This window comes from Acanthopagrus latus, chromosome 16 (genome assembly GCF_904848185.1).
Source record: "Acanthopagrus latus isolate v.2019 chromosome 16, fAcaLat1.1, whole genome shotgun sequence".
Classification (NCBI taxonomy): domain Eukaryota; kingdom Metazoa; phylum Chordata; class Actinopteri; order Spariformes; family Sparidae; genus Acanthopagrus; species Acanthopagrus latus.
Window position 1 is genome coordinate 17366262 of NC_051054.1, and position 23623 is coordinate 17389884.

The 23623-nt window shown below is 41.1% G+C and overlaps 1 protein-coding gene across 5 annotated transcripts in view; it reads left to right on the forward strand.

Annotated features, from left to right (window-relative positions):
* Positions 1–23623, forward strand: part of ralgapa2 (Ral GTPase activating protein catalytic subunit alpha 2) — a 91758-nt gene that overhangs the window by 40044 nt on the left and 28091 nt on the right. For 4 of the 5 annotated variants that reach the window (XR_005070320.1, XM_037072094.1, XM_037072095.1 and 1 more), the window contains 18 exons: positions 929–1105; positions 1809–2002; positions 2096–2194; positions 3050–3205; positions 6959–7087; positions 8158–8286; positions 8582–8640; positions 8932–9040; positions 10537–10647; positions 10876–10944; positions 11210–11347; positions 13773–13950; positions 15322–16156; positions 16779–16850; positions 17692–17815; positions 17919–18074; positions 21098–21256; positions 23399–23526. Coding sequence is in view for 4 of the 5 variants with exons in the window: in XM_037072094.1 (XP_036927989.1) it covers positions 929–1105; positions 1809–2002; positions 2096–2194; positions 3050–3205; positions 6959–7087; positions 8158–8286; positions 8582–8640; positions 8932–9040; positions 10537–10647; positions 10876–10944; positions 11210–11347; positions 13773–13950; positions 15322–16156; positions 16779–16850; positions 17692–17815; positions 17919–18074; positions 21098–21256; positions 23399–23526 (3022 nt within the window). In the remaining variant the exon portion in view is untranslated. The remainder of the gene's footprint in view (positions 1–928; positions 1106–1808; positions 2003–2095; positions 2195–3049; positions 3206–6958; positions 7088–8157; positions 8287–8581; positions 8641–8931; positions 9041–10536; positions 10648–10875; positions 10945–11209; positions 11348–13772; positions 13951–15321; positions 16157–16778; positions 16851–17691; positions 17816–17918; positions 18075–21097; positions 21257–23398; positions 23527–23623) is intronic. The other variant, XM_037072098.1, reaches the window with a different exon arrangement.

Below are 23623 nucleotides of genomic sequence, written 5' to 3' on the forward strand. Positions count from 1 at the left end.
GAGCTGATTAAAAACTCATCCTGAGCAGCAGAAACAGATTTTTACTTTACGTTATTATTCAAGATTTATTTCTATCCATCAATGGATTATAACAGAACAACACTACGTAGGAACTTGGCCTTGTATAGTTGATGAGCAGACCGAGAGGATGTTATAAAGAAGCTACTGAGCGTCAATTAGAGAGAAATGCACAATGAGGTACGTTTAGGTAATGTCTTTTCTATGGCTTTTTAACTGTTTGGTTCAGTGTAGCCGATCAACTGGAAACTATGAATAACAGAAGAAAAGTCATAGAGAATACCTTAAATAATTGTATTCAGCCAAGACATCAGATACTTACATATTTATTAAAACACAATCTTTCTTAGCAATCTGTTGTAAACATTCAGCACAGAGCCAAATTTGCTGAAATGGTTCAATGATTTTTAGAGTCTGCAGTAACCTTGATGGATTAGTCATGGTAGTTTGTCCCAGTAAGGAAACTTAACCAGCATGTCAGTATCTGCTACAGTGCCTCTCTGGCTAAACCATTTAATCTTTTAAATCCAGCTGACGGCTTGTGTGCTGGCCGTTTTGAATGTTGTGAAGGGAAAATGACCTGTGGTGTACAGTTTAATTTAGTCAGAACTGTGGTATATGTTGGTTGTAGATATATGTATTTAGATAGGAAAATACTTACCTCTTCAGGTTTTAATGATAATCTTTATTTAAAGAGTACTTTCAAAGGTTTACCCCATCTTCTCCTCTTTCCTCCATCATAATTATAGATGGAGAAAGATTGTTCTTTCAACTCTGCCCCTCCCGCCCCTGTATGTGAATGTGTCTGTTTTACCCCACATCGTGATCATCATGAAGTTGTCACTCTTCCTTTATCCCCTTGCTCCCTTCCTCAAACCCAGTTTTATCCCTTTCCCGTTGTTGTTTATAGGTCCTGCGTGTGCCCACCCTCCCCACTCTGCACCCCCGTCCCACCACCACAACCACTACCACTATCCCCAGAACCCGCCCGCCTCTCCAGCCCTGCTGGTGCACACAGAGTGCCCACGGGACTGCCCCCTGGATGACACCATGCATCAGTCTGTCTTACACATGCCTCACCACTTGGGTACTGCTCCCCAGCTGCTACTCATCATATAGACCACAGAGTCCTCATTTACCATTGACTATCCATGCTCTATATTTTCCTCCTTGACTTCCTTTACTAACATTACACTTCCATCCATCCACGTTTCTTTACATTCTCCCAGATGGCAGATCCTTCAATTACTTCAATTATTCAGTTTGAACCAAACATACAGTTCATTACTGTATATCTTATTTTATTGTTATGCAGCAATCAAAGCGCAGGAAGCTTATTCCTTTAATAATCACCTCAGATCTGCTTCATTATCCATAGTTTCAACATCTATCTCTTTTCCGGGCCTGATCTACTCCCCATCATTCTTGTTTTTCCCACTGGGTGGCACTGTCCTCTTACGATTCAGTTAATTTGGCTGATGCATGCAACTTGTGCTGGTTTCCCCAAAAATGTTTCAGCGCTTTGATCTGAACAAGGATCTTAGTGCTTTAATGCATTTGGGAAAATGCACAGTGTGGCTAGGATTTGGTCAATAACTGCTCTAACAGTAACATGATGCCTTTGAGAGTTTTCAAAATTAAATGTATGTATATGCATTTGTTGACTGAATCGCATGTCCCCTATGAACATGTTTCACTTTGTATGAAGTATCAGCAACTACAAAAAAATGAACCAAATTACTTATTCTCTAACCCAAATCACCCCAAACTCTCTCTCTCTGATCTTGCAGACAGTAGTGAGTGTCTGGCTGATGATGTCAGCATCATTGCGGGTGGGACCTTGACTGGTTGGCATGCTGATTCAGCCTTCGTCTTGTGGAGGAGGATTTTGGGTATCCTTGGAGATGTCAACAACATCCGTTGCCCCAAAATCCACGCCAAGGTCTTCTCCTATCTCTATGAGCTCTGGCACAAGCTCTGCAAGGTGAGATGGAGGGGCAAAACCAACCACCATATGAAGCATTTTTTTCCCCCTTGATGTTCTTTTTAATTACAGAAAGTGAACATATGCTTACAGATCCGGGACAATCTTGGGATCAGTGTTGACAACCAGTCCTCTCCTCCCCAGCCTGCCTTCATCCCTCCAATTCGAATGCTGGCCTCCTGGCTCTTTCGGGTATCAACAACACAACAGACAACATTAAGAAAACAACACTCACAACAACTGAATACTTTTAATGTGAAAAATTTGCAAAATGGAAAAAAAGGAACTAAGGTTGGATGTTAAGTGATTTATAGTTTAGTAGGCACACAGCATGCAGACTAATCAGTTCTGTCACATTGCACTGCATGGTGTGTGTAGCATTAGAGCTGCAACGATTTATCAGCTATTTGGCGACTTATAAATTAACTATAAATCAACTATTTTATAATTGATTAAGTTGTTTGAGTAGTTTTTTAAGAATAAATGATAACATTCTCTGATTCCAATTTAATTGCAATTATTTCTTTCTTTGCTTCTCTTTGACAGTAAACTAAATGATTTTGATATGTGGACAAAACAAAACATTTGAGGACTCAAGATTTTTTATAACATTTTATATTGTTTAGAACAAACATGTAATCAATTAATTGAGAAAATAATTGACAAATTGATCTACAATGAAAATAATCATTAGCTGCAGATCATTATTTAGCTTTCATAAACATTTGTTGTGTTTGATTGCATTCCCAGCAACATCAACAAGTAATAAACCTGACTAGATAGCGTTTGCAGTGCCACTGCTGTGACTAAGCATACACTTAAATTAGCAGTATGTAATCATATTGTTGCTGCAAATTTATAAAACCCAAAATGTGGCATATTTATGTCAAACTTGGGTAATGTGCCTCTCTTATTGAGATAAGCAACTGTGGTAACATTATATACACATTGGCTAAAAGTGAATCCGGTGGTTTTCATTGAAACATTTGATCAGTTACTTGCACCACCCCTGTAAAAAATAGATGCTTAACATGTCCCTCTCCTCAGGCCACCATGCTGTCCGCTGAGTACAAGGCTGGCAAGCTGCAGGCCTACAAGCTGATCTGTGAGATGATGACCAGGCACCAGGATGTGCTCCCCAACCGTGAATTTATGGTGCACCTCTACCACATCATGCATAAGGGCATTAGCAGTGATGACCAGGTACAACCAGCAGGTGGCACCTACAGTTGGGCTGCTAGTTGTTATATTTTTCACCAACAGAAGGCGCACCAGTCAAACTCATGCAATATACATGTATACTGTTTAAAAACTGTAAAAAGAGGGTTTGTAGTGGGCAAATTGCCATCTACTTTTTCCTGTTTGACATGAGTCAGTGATTCTTATTCTGTTATGCTAGTTCTTGATGTAAATCAGGTAAACCCTAAGTTTATTATCTACACCAAATATGTGTAAAGTGCCCATTCTTATTCCAGATATTTTAACTGAGACTGGTCATACATATGCTGTGCCAATCTTAGACTGTTGAGGCTTCATTTCAGCTGGTAATGAAAACTGCATACCAACCAGTGGTGATGAAGAATGTTTTGATGTTTTGGCATCTTCCTCGTCCTTTAGCCACACCCTACCTCATTTTTAAATTTGGCCTTGCTCCATTCCATCCAGACGAAGCTGAGTGGAGATGAATGGAGTCCCCCAAAACAAAGGACAGGGATAAAAGTGTGAGGGGGGTGTTTTGGATGCGTGTGTGTATATGCGTGTGTGTGCATGCCCTCCTGGCTGGGTTTCTATTGCGCCTTGGCAGTGCGACAAGCTTATTAGAATGTTTTCCATGTCGTTAAATAATGTTTTGAGCACCCGCCGCGTATACGTGATTAATTAAGGATTGACGTCTGTCGCGCTCTGTTAGACTGACACGTCGGCCGGGGGCCCAGAGTAGGCTGGCCTGCCTGCCTGCCTGTGTGTATGCAAGTGTGTGAAGGAGCGGGAGGGGAGTCTGGGGAACGTAGTGTAGAGTAGAGCAATGAGGGGGGCACAGAGAGGGACTGAGGCAACATTCTCCAGCTTTTGTTGTGGCTCTGTATAATGCGTCGGGGGGCCAGAGCCAGGCTGGCCACTGAAGCATGCTCAAATTGGCCAGAGAAAAGAGTCCTCACGCCACACAATAGAGGACAGCCGCACGCCTGCTTAACATAAGAAAGTGGCTCTTACTCTCCCCCTCCTTCTTCCTCTCTGCCTTCACCCACAACCCCCACCCTGCCCAAAAAAGGAAAAAAATATATACTTTTCCAAATCAGCCATACATTTATAGATTTTTTTCTTTGTCTTTTATTTCATTCACAATTTTTTCAATTAACATACATTATCAAGTAGTCATCGATTGAGGCTCATCTGCAAATCATCAAATCTGCTAATAAATTAGTTAAATCTATGGGTTGTGTTAAAAAAATGTTAACACACATTTTGAATCATACATTTAAAATGTTCTAGATTACAGAGTGAGCATTATGTTTAGACTGCCTGTTTATCAATGAAATAAAACAAAAAACTGACCAGCCATGTTTAATAGACAACAAGGGAAGCCCCAGTGTTAATCCTCGCCATTAATTCAACAATTAGTAAAAAAATATTTTTTGATTTTTCAAAAATCTTTTCTCAGGAAAAATGATCAAACATTCTTGAATGTCAGGATTCTTTGTCACTTATGACAGTAAATAAAGAGTCGTTGCGTTTTAGGCTGTTAGTTGGACAAAATAATCATTTTGACAATGTTGCTTTCTGGAAAAAGCTTATCAAAATGTCCCATAACATTAGTTCATTGGGAAAACGATTGTGAAATTAATTAGTTTTTGAAAATAATCATATGCTGTGGCCCTAAAGCTTAGTGGAAAATGACAGTTCCCTTGGAGGAAATCTTATTCCAACTGACAGAGTGCCAAGGTCAGGGCTATTGTCCATCCCCTGGTCACTGGTCCAACAAAGGCATGAACAGAGCACAATAGCAGTAATATATCTAATAGGTCTGGACTGTGCACACAAATACATTTGTTAATTTCATAATCAGCTATGCATATACACTTAAAAGACCATTTAATCCAACATAAACTAACAAATTACATGCCGGGTTGAAGAATGTTTTCCTTGCATGCATTTCCTCATAGCTAGTTAAATTTTAACCTCTTTAATCATAATGATTGGTCGTGTATGATTCATATCTTGCCGATTAAAACGTGTTGTGCAGATGGGTAATATAACTTCTTAATAGCTTGTGAAGGGAAAACTCCAGATAGTCACAGTGATGGTAGCGGTGTTGACAAGGTAATCTGCCTGTAATAAACTTGAAACATCCATGTTTAGTAAATCAGACAAACAAATTTCAAATGTTGTGTGTGGTGATGTAATACCAGCCTGAACCCTGTCACCCCAGAGGGCCAGCAGGTGGACAGCGTGTGCTTTCCTGGAGATGAGGCCAAATAAAAAAGGCCTGAGGTGGCTCTATTCAGAGTTACGTTAATGCACCTTTTGTTGACGCAGGGGCCAGTCCGACTGCCAGCACACAGCCACATGCGGGACTCATTTCCCATTTCTATACACACACCTCAAATCAGATTCCCTCTACTTACACATACAATAAAAAACACTTTGCATTCTGTATTTGTGCCCTCCTCTAAAATGCTCATTTCAGGCAATCACGCAACAGTTTGTTGCATGCTAATTACCTCTGACTGCACCACACATTATGCTTCAGAGGTCAATTACGAACAAAATGAGGGTAAAATGGGCCCTCAATCCTTAAGCTCTTCCCACCAATTTTCCACATGCGGTACATCGTGTTGCTTTTGACTTAGTACTTACTGCCTCTGCATGTTTATTCTATTCTCCTTTTGTTCGCCTGCATTCCCTGTTTACCAAAGCTTCAGGTGATTAATGTCATTGTGAGAGACAGAGAGAGCGAAATTGTGTGCATGTGTGTTTGCTAAGGTGCCCCTCAGCTCAGCTCGAAAACAGGCTGATGTTTGAACTGTCCGATTTACACAAGTTTATGGCCAAGAAGGCAGGTGTTTCTAGCCTGGACCTTGACTTTGTACACAAATGCACACGCGAATGTCTCAGATAAGAGAGAACAATCACTCTGCCTTATTGGGATTCTACATTCTCATACAAATATTTTTTTTTTTCCCAAAATAAGAATATTGCTGCTGTCACCAAAGAACAAATAAATCAACCTCTTTTCTGCTGCTTCACCTTCTAAATATAGACAGGAAAACCTCTCAGTTGCTTTTCGTGGTCTTTTCCTGCACGGTATGACACTGTACATACTTGAGCAGTTTGTGCAGAACCCTCTACAGTACAGCATATGTCAATGTTGAAAGAGCACCCATCTGCCACTGAGCCGCCTGTACCTCGGCAAAACAATACCTTGTCTCCGGCTTTAATTACAGGTTCGCTTGTGTGTGTGGATACACATAACTCGCTAAAGTTGAGGTCTTTTGTTCTCGCTCTTATCCTCTGTGAACAATCCATCTGCTGCCTCTCTCTCTCTCTCTCTCTCTCTCTCTCTCTCTTTCTCACCTCTTTCTTTCCTACTGTTTTTTTATTCTTTCCTTTAGTGACATGTACAGTCCAGTGCCTGCTCAACATACTTAAAATGCTTAGCCTACCTGTTGGAAGAAAAAGCTTTCTCCATGCCATGGCTCTCACATGGTGGCCCATTTACAAAATATAACTGCTCCACTCCACCTACACTTTCAAGACCCTGTGCTCATACCACTTACTTAAATCTAATCTAACTGTGTACATATTGTAGAAGATACTAAGTTTTGGTTCTGATGGATGATGGCTGTTTATTCCTGTATCAAGTCAAGACGATTGTTGATGACTAATAACATAATTATCAGTGTGAAAATCATGGTTTGAATCCTAGTAACATTTGTGTGTGTTTATGTGTGATATTAGGATGTTTTGAACACCATCATCCGTTCCTGCTCCCCACGCTTCTTCTTCCTCGGCCTGCCGGGCTTCACCATGCTCATTGGAGATTTCATCACTGCTGCTTCCTGCGTTCTCAGCTCGGCCTCCTTAGAGGTACAGAAACACATTTTTTTAACATTCAGATTCATTAAGTGAGTCAGACTGGAATCAAAAAAGTTATTAAGTATATGCATATTTATTTATCTTGTTGTGGAACAAAGACTTAACGAAACCTGAGTGTAATCGTACTTCCTCCTCATACATGCTGATCTTCACGTTTCAATTTAATGCAGTTTGATACAGGACCATATAACTGTGACAGAAATTAGAACCACTAAGTATTTTTAGGGATGCATGACTTTTTAGGATTTTTTTTCTGTTAATATCAGTGACCAATAATGTCCTGCTTCTCATGGCCAATACTAATGACTGATAATTACATATTTTGTATTTTCAAAAGACGTTTCCAACATGTAGTTTATGCAAACCTGTGGAAGAGGCTAAGATGTAATGAGTTAAGTTGGATGATTTGATATTCCATAGCCCTAATAAGATTTGTTGGGTTTAAACTTGAGACTTTTTCCAGCCTCTCTTGTGGAACATGTACTGCAAATTTGCTAATAGCAACGTGTGTCATTAAATTCATAAAATAATTCAAAGTGTCAAACACTAAGAAATAGATGAAGGTGACTGTTGCAAGTCCTCTGCACAATATTTTCAAATTCTGTGCTAATTTACATGCACACTGGCTTGCAGTGCAAACATTTTGCATGACTGTGGCTGGATTTGGAACAATTCGTATCCACTTTGTTTAAAGACCATTAAAAAGACCACTCCTTTTTAACATGACCATGCGTCCTTTCATACAGTTTTGATTGGCAGATAATTTCTCTCAGCAGGTGCAGCAGGATGTACAGTCTGCTTTAGACCTGCATCCCTCTTGCATTTAATCAATCATTTTGTTACCCAACACCTACCGTGTGTCAAGAGATTCTGTCGAATATAAGCAGAATCATGAATAAAGAGCCACTTAATTCTGTTGGATCTCTCCAATCCTTTTTCCCCAGATAACCACCTTCCTGTTTCCTGGAATAGGGTTGTTTTCATGTAGCATTAGGAAATTAATGATAGCATGAATTGTTTGGTTTTTTTTGTTTGATTTTTTTTTTTTTTATCTCTGCCAGGCTCCAAGGATGGAGGCTCAGACTATGCTGGGCTCCCTTGTGTGTTTGCCCAACCTTTACGTCCAGATTCCCATACTGCAGCGAGTCTCTGGCTCTGATGACATCATTGTAAGCAATGAGGATATCAAAGTAAGTGGTTAACATGTGCCATACTGGATATTTTCGGTAAAGACATTTGGAAACAAAAACTGCTCATTGCATTGTGGATTAATCACGTAAAGTATGATGAAAGGCACCTTATTATGAGCATTTTGCAAATTCTTTCCCAAAATGTGAACATGAGGATCTTAAAAATGATTCAGTCTGACTCCTAAGCCTAATGTTGCAACAAAAGGTATCAGATTTTTATGAATATCATGTGAGGTGAGATGCCTTGTAATTTGAGATCATGTAGTAAACCTAGGATGTTGTCTTTGCTGTTCAGGATTATCTGGTCAACATCCTGTTAGAGACGGCAACAAAGGAACACTGTGAAGGGGCCAGGTATGGTTAACAATATTAGCGATGTTTAATTTTGAAATGTTACATTGTCTATATATATTGTACTATTTTCAAGTAAATGTGTTTGACATATGAATGCATTATAAAAATGTAAACCCTACTGTATTCACAGTATTTACTAAGAATCATGATAATTAAGTGTGATGCTTAAAAGACTATTTAGTAACAAATCAGTACTTTACTTTTATCATTAGATATTTTTCTGAATGCATGATTTACAGTTTGAATTCTGTTTCATTCTGACACGTTAGAAAAATAACTTCCCACTTTCAGGTGCATCGCTGTATGCAGTCTTGGTCTGTGGGTGTGTGAGGAGCTGATGCAAAAGAACATCCACCCCCAGGTCAAAGATGCTATCAATGTTCTGGGTGTAACACTAAAGGTCAGTGACCCTCCGAGGCAAGGTAGATTCATTGCTTCATAACTACATTAGCAGGTTGATATCTAATTAAAAGTATCATTGTTTCTGAATTGAATAAATCCCAGTATCTTAAATCATGTTCATGCGTCAAGCCTGGATTTCAACGTAGTCTGTTTTCTTTTAATGGTTTTGTCCTACATAGTTTTGCTCAAATTTAGTTGATCACAGAGCAAATTCTACATAGCAAGAAGAGAAAAAGTGTGAGAATAAAACGTGTCCCGTGACGTGACTCATGGGTATATTTTGGAAGAGCCCTCTTTTCTACCTGAATGAAGAGATGCAGAGAACCAGTGGAGGCTGCTGTTTTTTTGTTTTTAGTTTTTTTTTTTCATGGAAAAGGGTTTGGGGTGGTGGCGTAATTTCCAGGCTGCTCACTCTCAGTAGATGTCGGCCAATTTAAGCAGCTACATCTCCCAGCTTCCTGCTTGAGCAAACCCCCCCTTCTCTAATGGAGCAGTAATCACTCCCCAGCACAACTTGACACACAGACTCGGCCAGCCCCAAAATAGAGGGTAAAGGCTGGGTGGGGGATCTAGGGGGAAGAGTGGCACTGAGAGTCTCTTTTCTAAAAGCAGGTGCTGAACTCTCAGGGCCCCTTTTTGTGTTTGGCCATTTCTGCACTCCCCACATTGTCTGCCCTTGTTACATGTTGAGAGGCATTCAGCTGGAAGAAATGGGAAATTCTATTTCTCCACAAAGAATTTCAAATCACTGAAGAAATCCACATTTGAAAGAAAATTGTCAACAGCTCAATTCTCTCCTTCAATGAGTCTGGAGAAAATGAGCCATGGTTTGAAGTGGGAATGAAATTATGCTGATTATATGCACAGTAAGTGAAAAGCTAAATTTAAGGGGAAATTCTCAAAATTGTGTCATAGTCAGTGCCTGAACTTTTTCTCCTATCTTGTGTTAGTATTTTGGTGACACAAAGCCAACAAGGGAATGTGACTGAATAAATGAGCCTTACAAATCAGCAAAATTCAGTGACCTACCTCAAGAATACACATTACACTCAAGACACACATATTGATGTAATATCATGTTTTAGTTTATGTGCATTTATGAAGTTGTGTCCAGTTCTGGAATATTTGATTATATGTTTTACCTACCTTTTAAAGGGATTTGTGTTATACAACACATGCATTATGTTTAAATGTTTTTTGTCATATTGTTTAGAGTGAAAATGAGTGGCCAATTTTCACCAATGTAGTTGCACAGAGACAGAAAAAAAAGTGAGGCTGGCATGTAAGAAAATCAAAAAAGTTAAGCCAAGGATGTCTTTACTCAACCAGGCAGCATGAGTGCATTGCCCCTGAATTGTTAGTTTGCTTGCAGAGTGAATGCCCTAAGAAATGGGCAACATTAAAATACCGGTTTACTGTCAAAATTGTGAATGGTGCCAGATCTTTTGTATCACTGGTTAATTAGTGTCTTGTCCTCTTGTTTGTTCGGTCCAGTTTGGGAACAAAGCAGTGGCTCAAGCAGCCTGTGATGTATTTCAGCTGCTCATCTCCCATTGGGAACATCTCCAGAGATTGGAGCCCACTCTGCCTAAGAAAATCATTGAGGTAGCACGCACGCACACACGCACGCACACTTAAATCACCACTTACCATTAGGGGCCTGTGAGAGCATATTGTAAGTAAGATGAGAAAGTCTTACATTACTTATTACTCAAGCATATGCATACTCTCCATCTTGGGCATCACATCCATTTTACACACACAGCCATGACTCAGCTGATGAATAGGTCTGTGTCATCTAATTATCTTTCTCCTCGTTTCGTCCCAACACAGATCTTTGTGGCCACAATAGCCTTTTTGTTGCCGAGCGCAGAGCACTCAACAGTGGAAGCAGACAAAAAGGTACATGTTGGAAAGGAGGTTATGCGAAAAGGCTGAGATCTAAAGGCCCTTGATCTATCGTGTTGGAATGGTGTTGTTGCAGAGGAATCTCTCTCTCTCCCTCTCTCTCTCTATCTCTCTCTCTATCTCTCTCTCCGTATTTTCTGTGCACATCTCATCTTAAACCATTTTTTTCTCCGAAATTAGAATTACATTTTTTCTTTTTTTTCAATGTTGGATGACTGAACAGATAAAGGAACTTATCTCATCTCTCTCACTTGGTCAGTTGATGGTGTCACTGCTGCTCTGCTTGTTGGACTGGTGCATGGCTGTTCCCCTGAGTTTGCTGCTGGAACCCATCACCATGCCTTTGCTGGAGGGCTGCACATCCCACAGGGCCCCGCTGCTGGACTACATCTACAGGGTGGGTAGCTTCACTGGCAGTTGCGGTTACAACAAATATGCCTGCCTTCAAATATCCTCTGAAAAATACACGGTCTTTGCCCGCAGACACAATAACTTAAGATTTGACACCCCCATCCCCACCCCACCAAATAGGCTTGCCACTTTAATTACACTCACCTCCACCATGACCTCATGATAATGGCTCATTTAACATTATAGTGTAGTATATTAGTGAGGCCCCCACCAAATCTGAAGCATGCAATTGGCATTTATCATATGCAGGAAACTCTTGAAACTTGCTTTATCGTAGCATAAAGTTTAAAGCAGACAAAAATGTTCAGTATTCAATCTATTTCTATGTTTTTGTCCCTCAAACCCTTTATTTTATGGCCTGACCCTGAGCATGAGGGCCAAGCTTCAGGCACAAATGAATGAGGTATTATTCATTCCCTCCTGTCTGGGCAGATGCGGTCAACGGCAGATCTTTGTAAGGATGTCACCCTTGATAAGAAATGGTCCAATTATTCAAACAGGACCCATTGTCCACTTGATAAGCTCAGGCTATAAACGCTTGTCCTGGAGATTTGAATGGAATATGTCTTAATATGAGAGCGACTGCAGCTGCTATGAAAGCAAAGACAATTAGGCATGATTGGTTGTCTATCGGCACACAAAAGACATGGCCCCTCTGGGTTTCACTGGAAATAATATATTAAGCAAGTCATCTCAAGGTGTGACAACATTAATGCGATATCAAGACTGAAATCTATATGTTTCCACAGATGCACTGACTGCTAATTATTCTCTATAGCAAGCAGAGAATAGCTTCCCTAAAAAAAACATTTCCCTTTTATCCTATCACTGGGAAGTGTCACGGACATGATAGCAGGGAGTGTCCAATCATTTGCTCATGCTTCACCTTCCTTTAACTGCAGTTTTCTATTTAAACAAAGTTTCTGTCTGAGCTATCCCAAGCCATCAAACACTAGCACAATACATGAACTCAGCTAATGAATAGGTTGTCATGTATTCGTTGTAGAAAGCAACATTACGCTAGACCTCATTGGTTCTCTGGAGTTCTGTTTAAGATAAGATAAGATGTTCCTTTATTGATCCCCCTTGGGAGAAATTTACAGGTAACACAGCGGTACAGAGGGAAATAAGTAGCAAATAATAAAATAACGGTTTGAATGAAAATATAATAAAAACTATTACAATAAAAATGAGCATACTATATACAGTAACTGTACTTGTGTGTAATATAGAATAAATGTGAAAATAACGTGAACAAAAATATATGCATATGTGTGTATATAGGTGTGTGTGTGTGTATATATACGTGTGTGTGTGAGGAAGAGAAACATTGTATGTGTGTGAGAGAGCTAGGATAGGTACGTTTGTGCATGTCTCTGTTTGCATTTTTATTATCTGATTTATTTGTGTGCCCATGTATCCGTACAATATGAGCCCCTCTAACTACAGTGAGCCTGTTTCACTGTGCGTTACCTTCCAGGAACTGTTGCTATGCGGAGTGCAGTCACTTAGTTGTCAAGCACAGCTGTGGGTTTTCCCCCTCCCTCTGTCTCTCTACCTCTCCACAGAGGAACCTCTTTGGAGCTTTGGCGTAGCAGCTGTTTGCTTCAGGTCTTTTCAGCATCAAGCCTCCAACCCCTCCCCCGTTGCACCCAGAGGTCTGCTCAGTAGAATCATCCACATACTGTCTACATTGCCCCACACAATATTGTTTCAGATGGCAGGCCCAGCCTGCCTCTCTGAGCGTCTCTCAGCCAAGTTCGAGCGTATGTGTGCACTGAATGGGATTATTAGCCGCTGCATGGCTTTACCCTAGTTGCTCTGCTCAGAATGAGAGGCCCCCCTCATTTACATACATTAGGCATATGTTTTGCTTAATCATATGCAGCACCTAACCACCACTCAGATTATAAAATATACAGGTGTGTTTTGTGAGTGTGTGCTTGTTTGTTGTGGGAGCTGAGCACAAGGATAAACTCTTAATTAAATCAAACAGTGTAAACCTGTCCAATGGCTGTAATCAACTGCCCCAGTGCGCCTTATCTAGCCCTGCCAACGGATGCTCTGCCATCTGTTATGTAGATCGATACACTCACACATCACAGGAGAAATGGATTAGTGGCAATAAAGACCCTCTTTTCTCCCCTTCTCTCCCTCCCTCTCTCCCTCCCTCTGATGCCTTGTGATGTAAATATACCATATATTCCCCTTTCATATGCTCCTGGATCATGTCAGTCTAGAGCAGGCCTGCAGGGGTGTCACTGTGTATCATCTCACCAGACACAACTGTAACTAACAAGACAGTGTTTTCAGTCATCGAAGTGCCCAAAACTGCCGTAATGTAGAAAAACCACCCTCTTCTTTGTCTGAATACAATCACAAAGTCAAACCATTTTTCTGTTCTTCTTCAGGTGCTGCACTGCTGTGTGTCTGGCTCCACCCTGCACACCCAGCAGAGCCACTACCTTCTCAGTCTGTCAGACTTGTCCTCTGACTATGACCTCATGTTGGGTCAGGTTAAGAGCTTTGAGCCACCACCCTCACAGACGACCACCACTGACTTCGGCAACTTGCTCACTGTAGCTGAGGGTAAGGTCATAAAGGCTATTTTTACAAACTGCTGGGTGTGAGATTGCACTGGGCTGGCAGATAAAATAATGATGTTGTACTCAATGGGTCCATGGGCCTGAGTGTAAGAATTTGCTTGTGTGAGAGAGTAAAAACTAACACAGATTGGTGGCTGTCAGCCAATACATTATAGCTTAATCTCAGATGATGTCTCTGATCTGCTACTTCTTTTCAGCACCATACTTTACCTTCAGTGGACCACAGAGATGTATATTCCTTCCCCCCAAATTATAAAAAGAAATATATTACAGGGAAAAGCAAACTCTAAGTAGCCCATTCATTTGGAGCCTCGCCATTAAATGTCAATATCTTATTAAAATCATGAAAAGGAAATCAACTATCACAGGGACTGGAATGTTCACATTAGTACTCAGCCCTGGGTAGAAGACCCATTACTGGGTTTGGATAAAAATGTGATTTTTTTTTTTTCGTCTTCCTCTTTCACGACCTTGTGATTCCATTAGGCAATATATTCATCTCTCTCACTCCTGTCCACAACTTCTGAAAAGTCCTTAGAGCCCAAATACATTGTGCATATACTGAAACAATGTGAGAGATTTGAACAGTAGCTTATGCCTGGAAAATGTCACCACATCTCTGCTTTTCGGTGCACAGCTGCGCAGAGTTTTAGAAGAAATAACAAAACACTATCAAAAGGGCAAACCAAAAGAGTGCCGGCCTAGTTATATTCATGCCCCCACCTCGTATTGATCAAGTCACATCAAAGGCCCAGCGCATCTCTAATGCAGCTTGGCCTGCTTTCTAAAGAGCTTTCTCCACTTTGATGGGGAATGATGGTATTGATAGCACTGTCACAATGCAGGAGTGCATCTTCTTGTTTTTTCCTGCATCACTGTGGAATAAAGCATCACATGCCTTTCACTTGGGAGTAAAAACCTGTGCATTTACATAAATGCAATTCACTAAGTAGAGTCCTATTAAGCTGCCTGTAAAGATGGTGGTTCTCATTAGCACTCAGCCAGTCTCAACGCTTGTTCATTGTAAGAAGACTCAATGGGCTTTTCAAAGTTGTCTCTCATGATTAGATGCTACCTACTTAGGGATATGCTGGCCAAGCTATTGTGAGAAATAAATAAAGTACCCCTATTAGTAATCATAAATGAGATTTGGCTTTGTATGAAAAGGAGCTAACAGAGATGATAGCATGTCTACACACAAATGTAGGGCCTTTGAAATATGGCTCTGCATTTCACGTATTATAAAAGATAGCCCCATGGGCTTCTTTTATTCTAAACCCATCAGTAAGTTTTGCTGTTGATCACTGTTACACATCCTGAGTGTTTTGTCTTCCTGCTCTCATTCTTCCACCAGAAAAGAGACGTCGGAACATGGAGCTGATTCCCCTGACAGCACGCATGGTCATGACGCACCTGGTGAACCATCTGGGCCACCATCCACTGAGCGGTGGCCCTGCCCTTCTCCACAGCCTAGTGAGCGAAAACCACGATAACCCGTACGTGGAATCATCAGAGCTGTCCTCCGAGGTCTTCAAAAGCCCCAACCTGCAGCTGTTTGTCTTTAATGACAGCACGCTGGTGTCCTACCTGCAGATCCCAGCTGAGACCCCCACTGTCGGACAGCCCCCTCAGCCTTCCTCCCAAGTGCGTGTCATTGTCCGCGACATCTCGGGCAAATATTCATGGGATGGCGCAATCCTCTACTGCACCACCCAGGAAGACTCTGTTAATGCGGGAGTTTGTAATGCAGTTGATCGCCCTCTTTCTGCTACCACTACTGTCACTCACAGCAGAAACCAGGCCAACTCTCCAACAAAGGGACCGTACAAAAATCATTGTTCAGTCTTGGACTCCCTCTCTGACTGCTGCGAGGAGGAAGAGGTAGATATTCTGGATAAGCTTTTGGAAGACCTGGGTCATTGCAGCCCAGAATGCCTGCCCCAGCCACAACTTAGACTCAACCAGCCAGCCCCCTCACCCCACGGCATGAACCTCGAGCAAGAGAGCGCCATCCTGGAGGCCATTCAGCGTCAGACTGAGCAGGAGGAGGAGCAAGTAAGGAGATGGGATGCTGATGTAAGCTTTCGGGCCGCCTGCCAGAGGGAACCCTCCCACAAGGAACCAAAAGCTCCTTTCTACTTCTGCCGGCTACTGCTTAATGACCTTGGCATGAACTCTTGGGACCGCAGGTACATTATCAACTGAAGTTGGCTACAATAACTGGTCAGGTTTGCACGATACTAGAGGAAGACAAAGACAATTTACTAGCCGGTCTGCAAACTTAATCTCAAATGTAGCCAGTTTGAAAGAAGAAAATAGAATTGTGTTATAACCTCTGCAGCCTTATACTATTTTGAACCCAAGTTACTTCTTTCATCGTCAAAGTAACTCAGCTGTGGGCTTGTTAGTCAAAGAGAAAGAACAAAGTTAAAAGCACTCTGGAGTCTGGAGTGTCTTAATCTCCTCTCCACAGGCTAAAAGTGCCATGCTGTTTTCACTAAGGTCCACCTTGCCGATCCCCATCTTTGCAGTGCTTCCCTGTAAATTAAAAGCTAACACCTCTTAATGGCAATGGTGCAAAGTGCGCACAGCTAGTTGGAGATTGCCGTTTGCACCTGTGCCTTTTTGCCTTTGTCAACGTTGACTGCAAAACAAAACTTAGCATGAAAACTGTTTTTTTGACAGTGGATTATTCATTTTTAAATGACTTTTTACTGTTGCCACCAAAACATGGTTTCCTAATTGTGTTTGTTATGCACAGAAGTGAAAAAAATCTTGTCTAATGAACACTTGTTGTTGTTTGCTGAACAGGAAAAGTTTCCATTTGTTGAAGAAAAACTCAAAACTCTTAAGGGAACTGAAGAACTTGGATTCCAGGCAGTGGTAAAGCTTTTATTAGTCGTATCTGCAAATTTGTAGTAACTTGTGTCCTGTAGAATTTAGGTTTGTCTGAGATACCAATGAACACAGACAAAATAATAATGTCAATGCCCTCTCCAAATCATTTATTTGTCCCTGCAGCCAAATGGTAAACCTGACTCTACATAAGTGAAATTAGCACTGGTTACAAGTCACTCAGTTGCTCAAATCAGCATCATATTGCCCCGAACCACATCTCCTCTGCCATAATTTTTCTAATATGTGCTCCCTCTTGGTCATCACAGCCCTGGTTGCCTCCAACTATCACTCTTGCTGTCCTTCTCGCACTCTCTCGCTTAGTCCAATCAATAAGTGCTCCACATATTACTAATGAGAGGAGCTTTATTAGAGAATTCCCTCAGGATTGGACTACTTTATCCCAGATGGCCAGACTTGCTTGGGCAACCTGTGCACAAGCATGCAAAGAGCCCTAAATCTACCCCAGCATTATGTACTGCCATGGCAACAGAGGAAGTAGAGGGGGAGCCTTTGCTGCTGTTCTTTATTTAAAATCATGTCAGAGCTGGAGAGATAATGGACACATTATGCAGATAAACTTGTTTTTTCTTTCACATTCTGCTTTTCTGTTTTTATTCAACTACTAAATTAACACTTGCACAATTTACCTTGATAAGTAGTGTAGTAGTGTAGTGTCATCGTGGAATTGCATTCACATTTCAAAGCATTTTCATCTGAAGTGGTTTAAGTTGTGCAAAGCTTTCTCAAGATCTGCTGCGTTTAGAAAATTGGCCACTGTTTGGGTGTTGTTCTTTTAATGCTCTCTACTATATGTTTTGTTCTGTAGTCGAGAGACACACAAGATTGCTGTGTTCTACATTGGAGAGGGCCAAGAGGACAAGTGCTCCATTTTGTCTAATAATGCAGGCAGCCAGGCCTATGAAGACTTTGTGTCTGGACTGGGATGGGAGGTACAGATAACCACGCCGTCAATATCCACAAGTAAAATCTGAATTTCAACACATATGTCCAGGCACTCTGAGAACACTAAATTGTAATAACATGTGTCCTCAGGTGGACCTGGCCACACATTGCGGCTTCATGGGTGGCCTCCAGAGAAATGGCAGCACGGGTCTAACAGCTCCTTACTATGCTACCTCCACCGTGGAAGCCATCTTCCACGTCTCCACTCGTATGCCATCTGATTCTGATGACAGTCTCACCAAAAAGGTAAAAGGTCCTGTTTGTGTTCATGATTGTTTTGAATCTGTTTTGGCTGTGACATTTCGATCATGGTATTGTATTAATTGCATACTTCAAGTCCAAAGTATGTCTGGAAAAAAGACAAAATACTGCTTTGCCTGTTTAATGTAGTTAAATGGCTACACAGTCCTGCCTGGCCCATAGCAGTATGTTGTTGTAGCCTTCAGCTCTATGTTAAGCTGTGATCAGGAGGTGTGACTCCAGAGTGCGGGCATTGATTAGTGACCCCAGCCAGGCAGGCCTGAGGAGTAGAAAGTCGCAGGCGCGTGAGTGAAGAGAGGGCATGTGCCGCAGCGGTAATGACTATGATTCTGCTAGCCCATGCCCCCCTCCCCGTGTGCTGTGACCAGGGCCTGGATTCAGCCATTAGCTCTCCCTGCTAGGGCAGGCGCCGGCCGGATGCCGGCAGGATCCTTTTATCCAATTCCTGCTGCCGCCACAGGAGCGATCGATTGGGTTCTGCAGTGGGATTCTGAGCTGTAGTGCACCAGTAGCAGTTAGCACAAAGAAATGAGCCGCAAGGCCCCTACCAGTGCTGCCAATCTTCTCATACAGTACCCTGCTGAGAAGGGAAATTCATCAGACTCCCCTCATATCCAACCCCCCCTCCAGTCCTCCACAGATCTCCCCCTCTCTGTTTCACAAATAACCCCCTACTCATTCTAAACCCATCTTGAGTCTGTGCTTATAGTGACTTCAGAAATTAGTTAGACAGAGTAAAGATTTTGACTTTGGTTGGCCAGGGTGAGGCGCTGGAGGGGCAACTGTGCCAGGAGAGGAGTGTGCTGCCACTCCACTTCCATTCATTTCACTGGGAACTTCTGTAATTGCGGTTGCTCACCTCGCACAGATCTCAACATCAGCCACAGGCCGAAGAGAACAGAAATTTGGCAGGCTGGTTGCATGCACGGATGCTTCAGAAACAAAGGGGGGGGGGAGTGGTATGAAGAATTGGAATGAAAAACGGGCTTCGTCTGTGTCCTACCCACTTTACTGCCTGTAACCATAGAAGCATTCTGTGGGGGAACAGCTCATGTGGGAGCTCTCACTGGGCAGATTGCCTGTTTGAAGACGATGGAAGGGGGAAAAATGGCTAAACCAAAAAGAAAAGGGAAAACCATGAATTCCTCAATCCAATTGTGGGTTTTAGGGCAGTGCAGGCTGCAGCAGTAGCAGCTGGCTTCAGTAATGCGTTTATAGAAGCGACCTGCAGGGTTTGGGTCAGGCCATGTAGACCACGTGTGTGTGTGTGTGTGTGTGTGTGTGTGTGTGTGTGTGTGTGTGTGTGTGTGTGTGTGTGTGTGTGTGTGTGTGTGTGTGTGTGTGTGTGTGTGTGTAAAGAAGAGGGAGATAGACGGGTGCCTCGGCTATCACATTCACCCTTAGGCACTACGGCTTAACTGGGCTGCTGCAGATTGTTTTTCTAAGGAGCCTCTTATGTACTGAGGTCCTCTGGTCGGCTGTCTCCATGTGTGAAGCCCATTTGCTGGGTGGAAGGTCAAAGAGGGCTAATTAGACAGGCGTCTTTGACTTGAATCACATTTTATTAAAGAAGTTTCAAACATTTGGATGTGATTTAACAAGGGAGTAAATAGATCGGTGCAGAGGACGATTGACTAGACCATAAGCATCCTCATTAAACTTGTGATTAAGCTCATCCAAATGCTAATACCTTAACCCAAATTAACATCCCAGTGTTGATTGTCTACTGCAAATGCATATTCAACATTTTCTCTGAAATTGTCCCAGTGACTGACCTGGTTGGTACCTGCTGATCCTTGGACAGACAGACTGAACTGGCAAGCTCCAGTAATCAGCATGCCGTGGATTTGTTTAAGATTACCGTATTACCATAATTAAGGGCTTATAATAGAATGTGCTAATTGCATTTTTGGTGGCGAGGGCATGTTTCTTAATGGCTCATTAGGCCCACAGTACATTGGCAGATGTTTTCTTCCGAGTAGAGGCTCACTTTTCAGTGTCCATGATACCCCAGAAAACATCACTGGACTAGCAGCTAATAAGTGATCTCCACTTGTCAGAGAATATAATGTAGCAGTGTCCATTTATTTTACCTTGGAAAGGGGAAAGCTGTTTACCTATTTTAAACTAGCCTCAGTCAATTTCCTGTCATTTAAGTGTGTCTTCTTGCCCTGCCCAGTTTCATTTGTGTTTGTGAATAGAGTGGAAATGGGAAGCAATTTAATCTCTTATGGAGAAAGTTAATTGGATTTGAATTATTTGGTCTTAAAATGCTCAATTTTGTGCATTTTGTGTTTGCAATTTGAATTTGTAATGAAAAAAGCTATAAAAAAGAGTCAAAGCCCTAACCCCTTATTTAAACAACTGTTTTCAAACAAAGTTTATGATTGAACTGTGAGAAGTCACCTTGCTCTTGCACCTGATGCACTTATGTTTTATCTAGAGGATATGCAACATTGCTTATACTGGAATAAAACATTAGATAAAATAGTTGATATGCAATGTTTAAAGCCAGTTTCATACAACTATAGAACCAGATCCATCAGCATAGGGCTGGTTGATATGGCCTTATAATAGCATTACAATATTTTAATACTTTATCCAATACACAGTTTTTTGACCAAATACCTGAATATCAGTATTGGCTAAATATTGTAGGGATGACTATTGGTACTTTCACAAAATGTGACCACAATGAGATTTTTGATAAATAATCATCAGTAATACACAGTTTAAGACAAAATATATTCCCATATTGAGATAACAATATAATATTGATATATTGCTCAACCCTGTGTCAGCAGTAAATCCTGTTTATTATCCGTCACCCACTTCTGTATACCCACACCTCTGTTCACCTCTCAGCTGTCTTTTGTAGTCTAAGTTACATACTGGGTAAAAAAGCAGAGACATTCTGTAATTTTGCTAAAAATATGTTCCTGTCAGCAAAAATTAGCTGCACTAGCTGAGCCCTTGATAAGGCGAGATTTTGGTGTTTTTTTTGGCAGCTGCGTCACCTGGGAAATGACGAGGTGCACATAGTGTGGTCAGAGCACACAAGGGACTACCGACGTGGCATCATCCCAACTGACTTTGGAGACGTGCTAATCATCATCTACCCAATGAAGAACCACATGTATTTCATCCAGATCATGAAGAAACCCCAGGTAAACCACTGCCGTCAGTGGATTTGTTAAGAATGCTGTCAGTTATTTGCATACAACTCATTTGAAGTGGGAATTTACTTTAATTACATTTGTTTTGTTGTTTTTTTTGATTGGCATCCTTTTTTTACAAAGATTAAAAAGTGTGTTATTTTCCCAGCACAATAAACAAGAAAACCGTGCAGGCTATCCTCAGAATTGCACTAATGTCCAGTTTCTTTTCACAAATTAAAGTAGTCCCTTCTTCATGCTTTCTACTTACATTTTGCTGTGAGTTTTATAGGTTCTTTCTCCTCTTCTGGTTTCTGTCTGAAGGCTCTCAATTCCCCCTTCTCCAGCAGTGCATTATTACCCACACTGTGGGTATGTGCTCTCAGAGATGGTTACTGTCCTTTCTTGGCTAGCTTTCATCTTGGCTACTCTGTAGTACTGTACTCGATGTGTGGCCTTCTAGAGGAGAGTGTAAAATCTTTGTCTGAGAATGGCTGGCTTTAGATGATCAGATAGATCCACAATAACTCATATGTGAACCTTATTCAGAAGAAAGAATGTTTCCACAATTTTGTGTTTTGTATCTCTCATTGTTAAGGTATTGATTATCTTTTTCGTGTCATGTTTGGAGAGATGACTGAGAAATGCATGATAGAATGCAAGAAACTTAAGAGTCTCAGCTTAACCTTATTAAAACCATAAGAAGTACATGGTCCTAGAGCACCTTCCAATTCTGTAGAGATATTGCTATAGTGTTTCTATTGGAACTGAACAATATGCTAATCAAACTTCTAATCTGGAGAATAGGATTTTTAGGTAGGTGCATCTTCATATACATTGGCATGTTTTGACACAAATTACCTACATCAGAAAAATGCAGCTCCTCCAATATTTGATTAACTGTTCAGCCCGTTTTCCTATATTGTTTCCCATTTTTATAATCAAGTTTTGTTCGCCCACCTGTGTTAGTATTGTAGTAAAACTGCAAATGTTAATTCAATGTTGAATCATTTTTGATAGTCGTAGACAAGTCCCCCTGTATACTTTAATAATGGTTGAATTTCTTTCATTTGGTCTAATTATATGACAGAACATCCTTCTCAATTATTTATTCTTTTACAGATAATATATTTTTTGTAAGTATTAATGATCATCATAGCAATTTATTGACATCTCTGTTTGGATCAAAAAGATCCTACTCATAGTGTTATGCAAACAGCATTCATTAAGACCCTTTGAGAAACTGTTTGTATTTTTATGTTGGACCACTAAATGGTAAAGCATTTCATTCAGAGGAATATGACAATCACAGAGTAGTATTGGGTGCAATAAGTTTAATGACCTCAGTGGTTGCAGATGGTTCACAAATGAGCACATAAAGCATATTGTAGCCTCAACCAAGAACAGGGTTTTTATAGCCAAAGCACAGTTGGGAGAAGAGCAGAATCTGTCACTCTTCAGCCCTCCCACCCAACCAAACCCCACCCTGTGCAAGTCAATTTTTACAATATTTTAACTCCAATAACCCAATCTGATAATTCTCTCTGGTGTTAGTTCAAAGACTTTTTAGACATGTAATTAAGTTAATATGTTTGAATAATCTCTGCTTAAAATCCATTTATTTTATAATTTCACTGGTTATTATATCAGCTGAACTTGCAAGTTGAAGACAGCAGGACCTTTTGGGAGAGACTTTGACATTCACGTCAACTTCCAGGTCAACGACCATTGAGCTCCAGTGATTAAGGGCCCCCTTCCAATATGCATGAACAGACGTGTGTCCCGACATACACTCGCAGGCTGCCCCTGAAATGCATATTACTCCTTTGTATTTGTTCGGTAGTTCAATATGAGGGCATTGTTTAGTATTGATTGTCATTTTAATTTCATTTACCTAACATTGATTTGCATTAGATATGTGTGGTTGTCATGCAAAGTTAGGTAAAAAATCCAATTTCAACTTGAACCTTTGCCCTAAAACAGATGGAGAATCGGTTAAAGAACAAAAAGATTTTTAATCAACCTTTTCTGATTTTTCGGCGCTTGCGTATAGAATTAAGGAACACTGACTAAATTTACTTGGGATCAGTGTTGAAGGTTTGATGCTTCATGTTCTGATTCCTTTTTTTCTTGCTCTAATCTTAACTTCTCCAGGTTCCTTTCTTTGGGCCTCTGTTTAACGGCGCCATCATCACTGGGGCACTGCTGCCAAGCTTGGTGCGGGCCACCTGTATCAATGCCAGCAGAGCTGTCAAGTCACGGCTGACTCTCTACCAGAGCTTGTATCCTTTACTCCTCATGCATTCTTCTTCACTGCCTGTTTACTAATGTATACAGGGAGGGCTCATCAGAGGAAATCAACATTTAAAAAAATCAGCC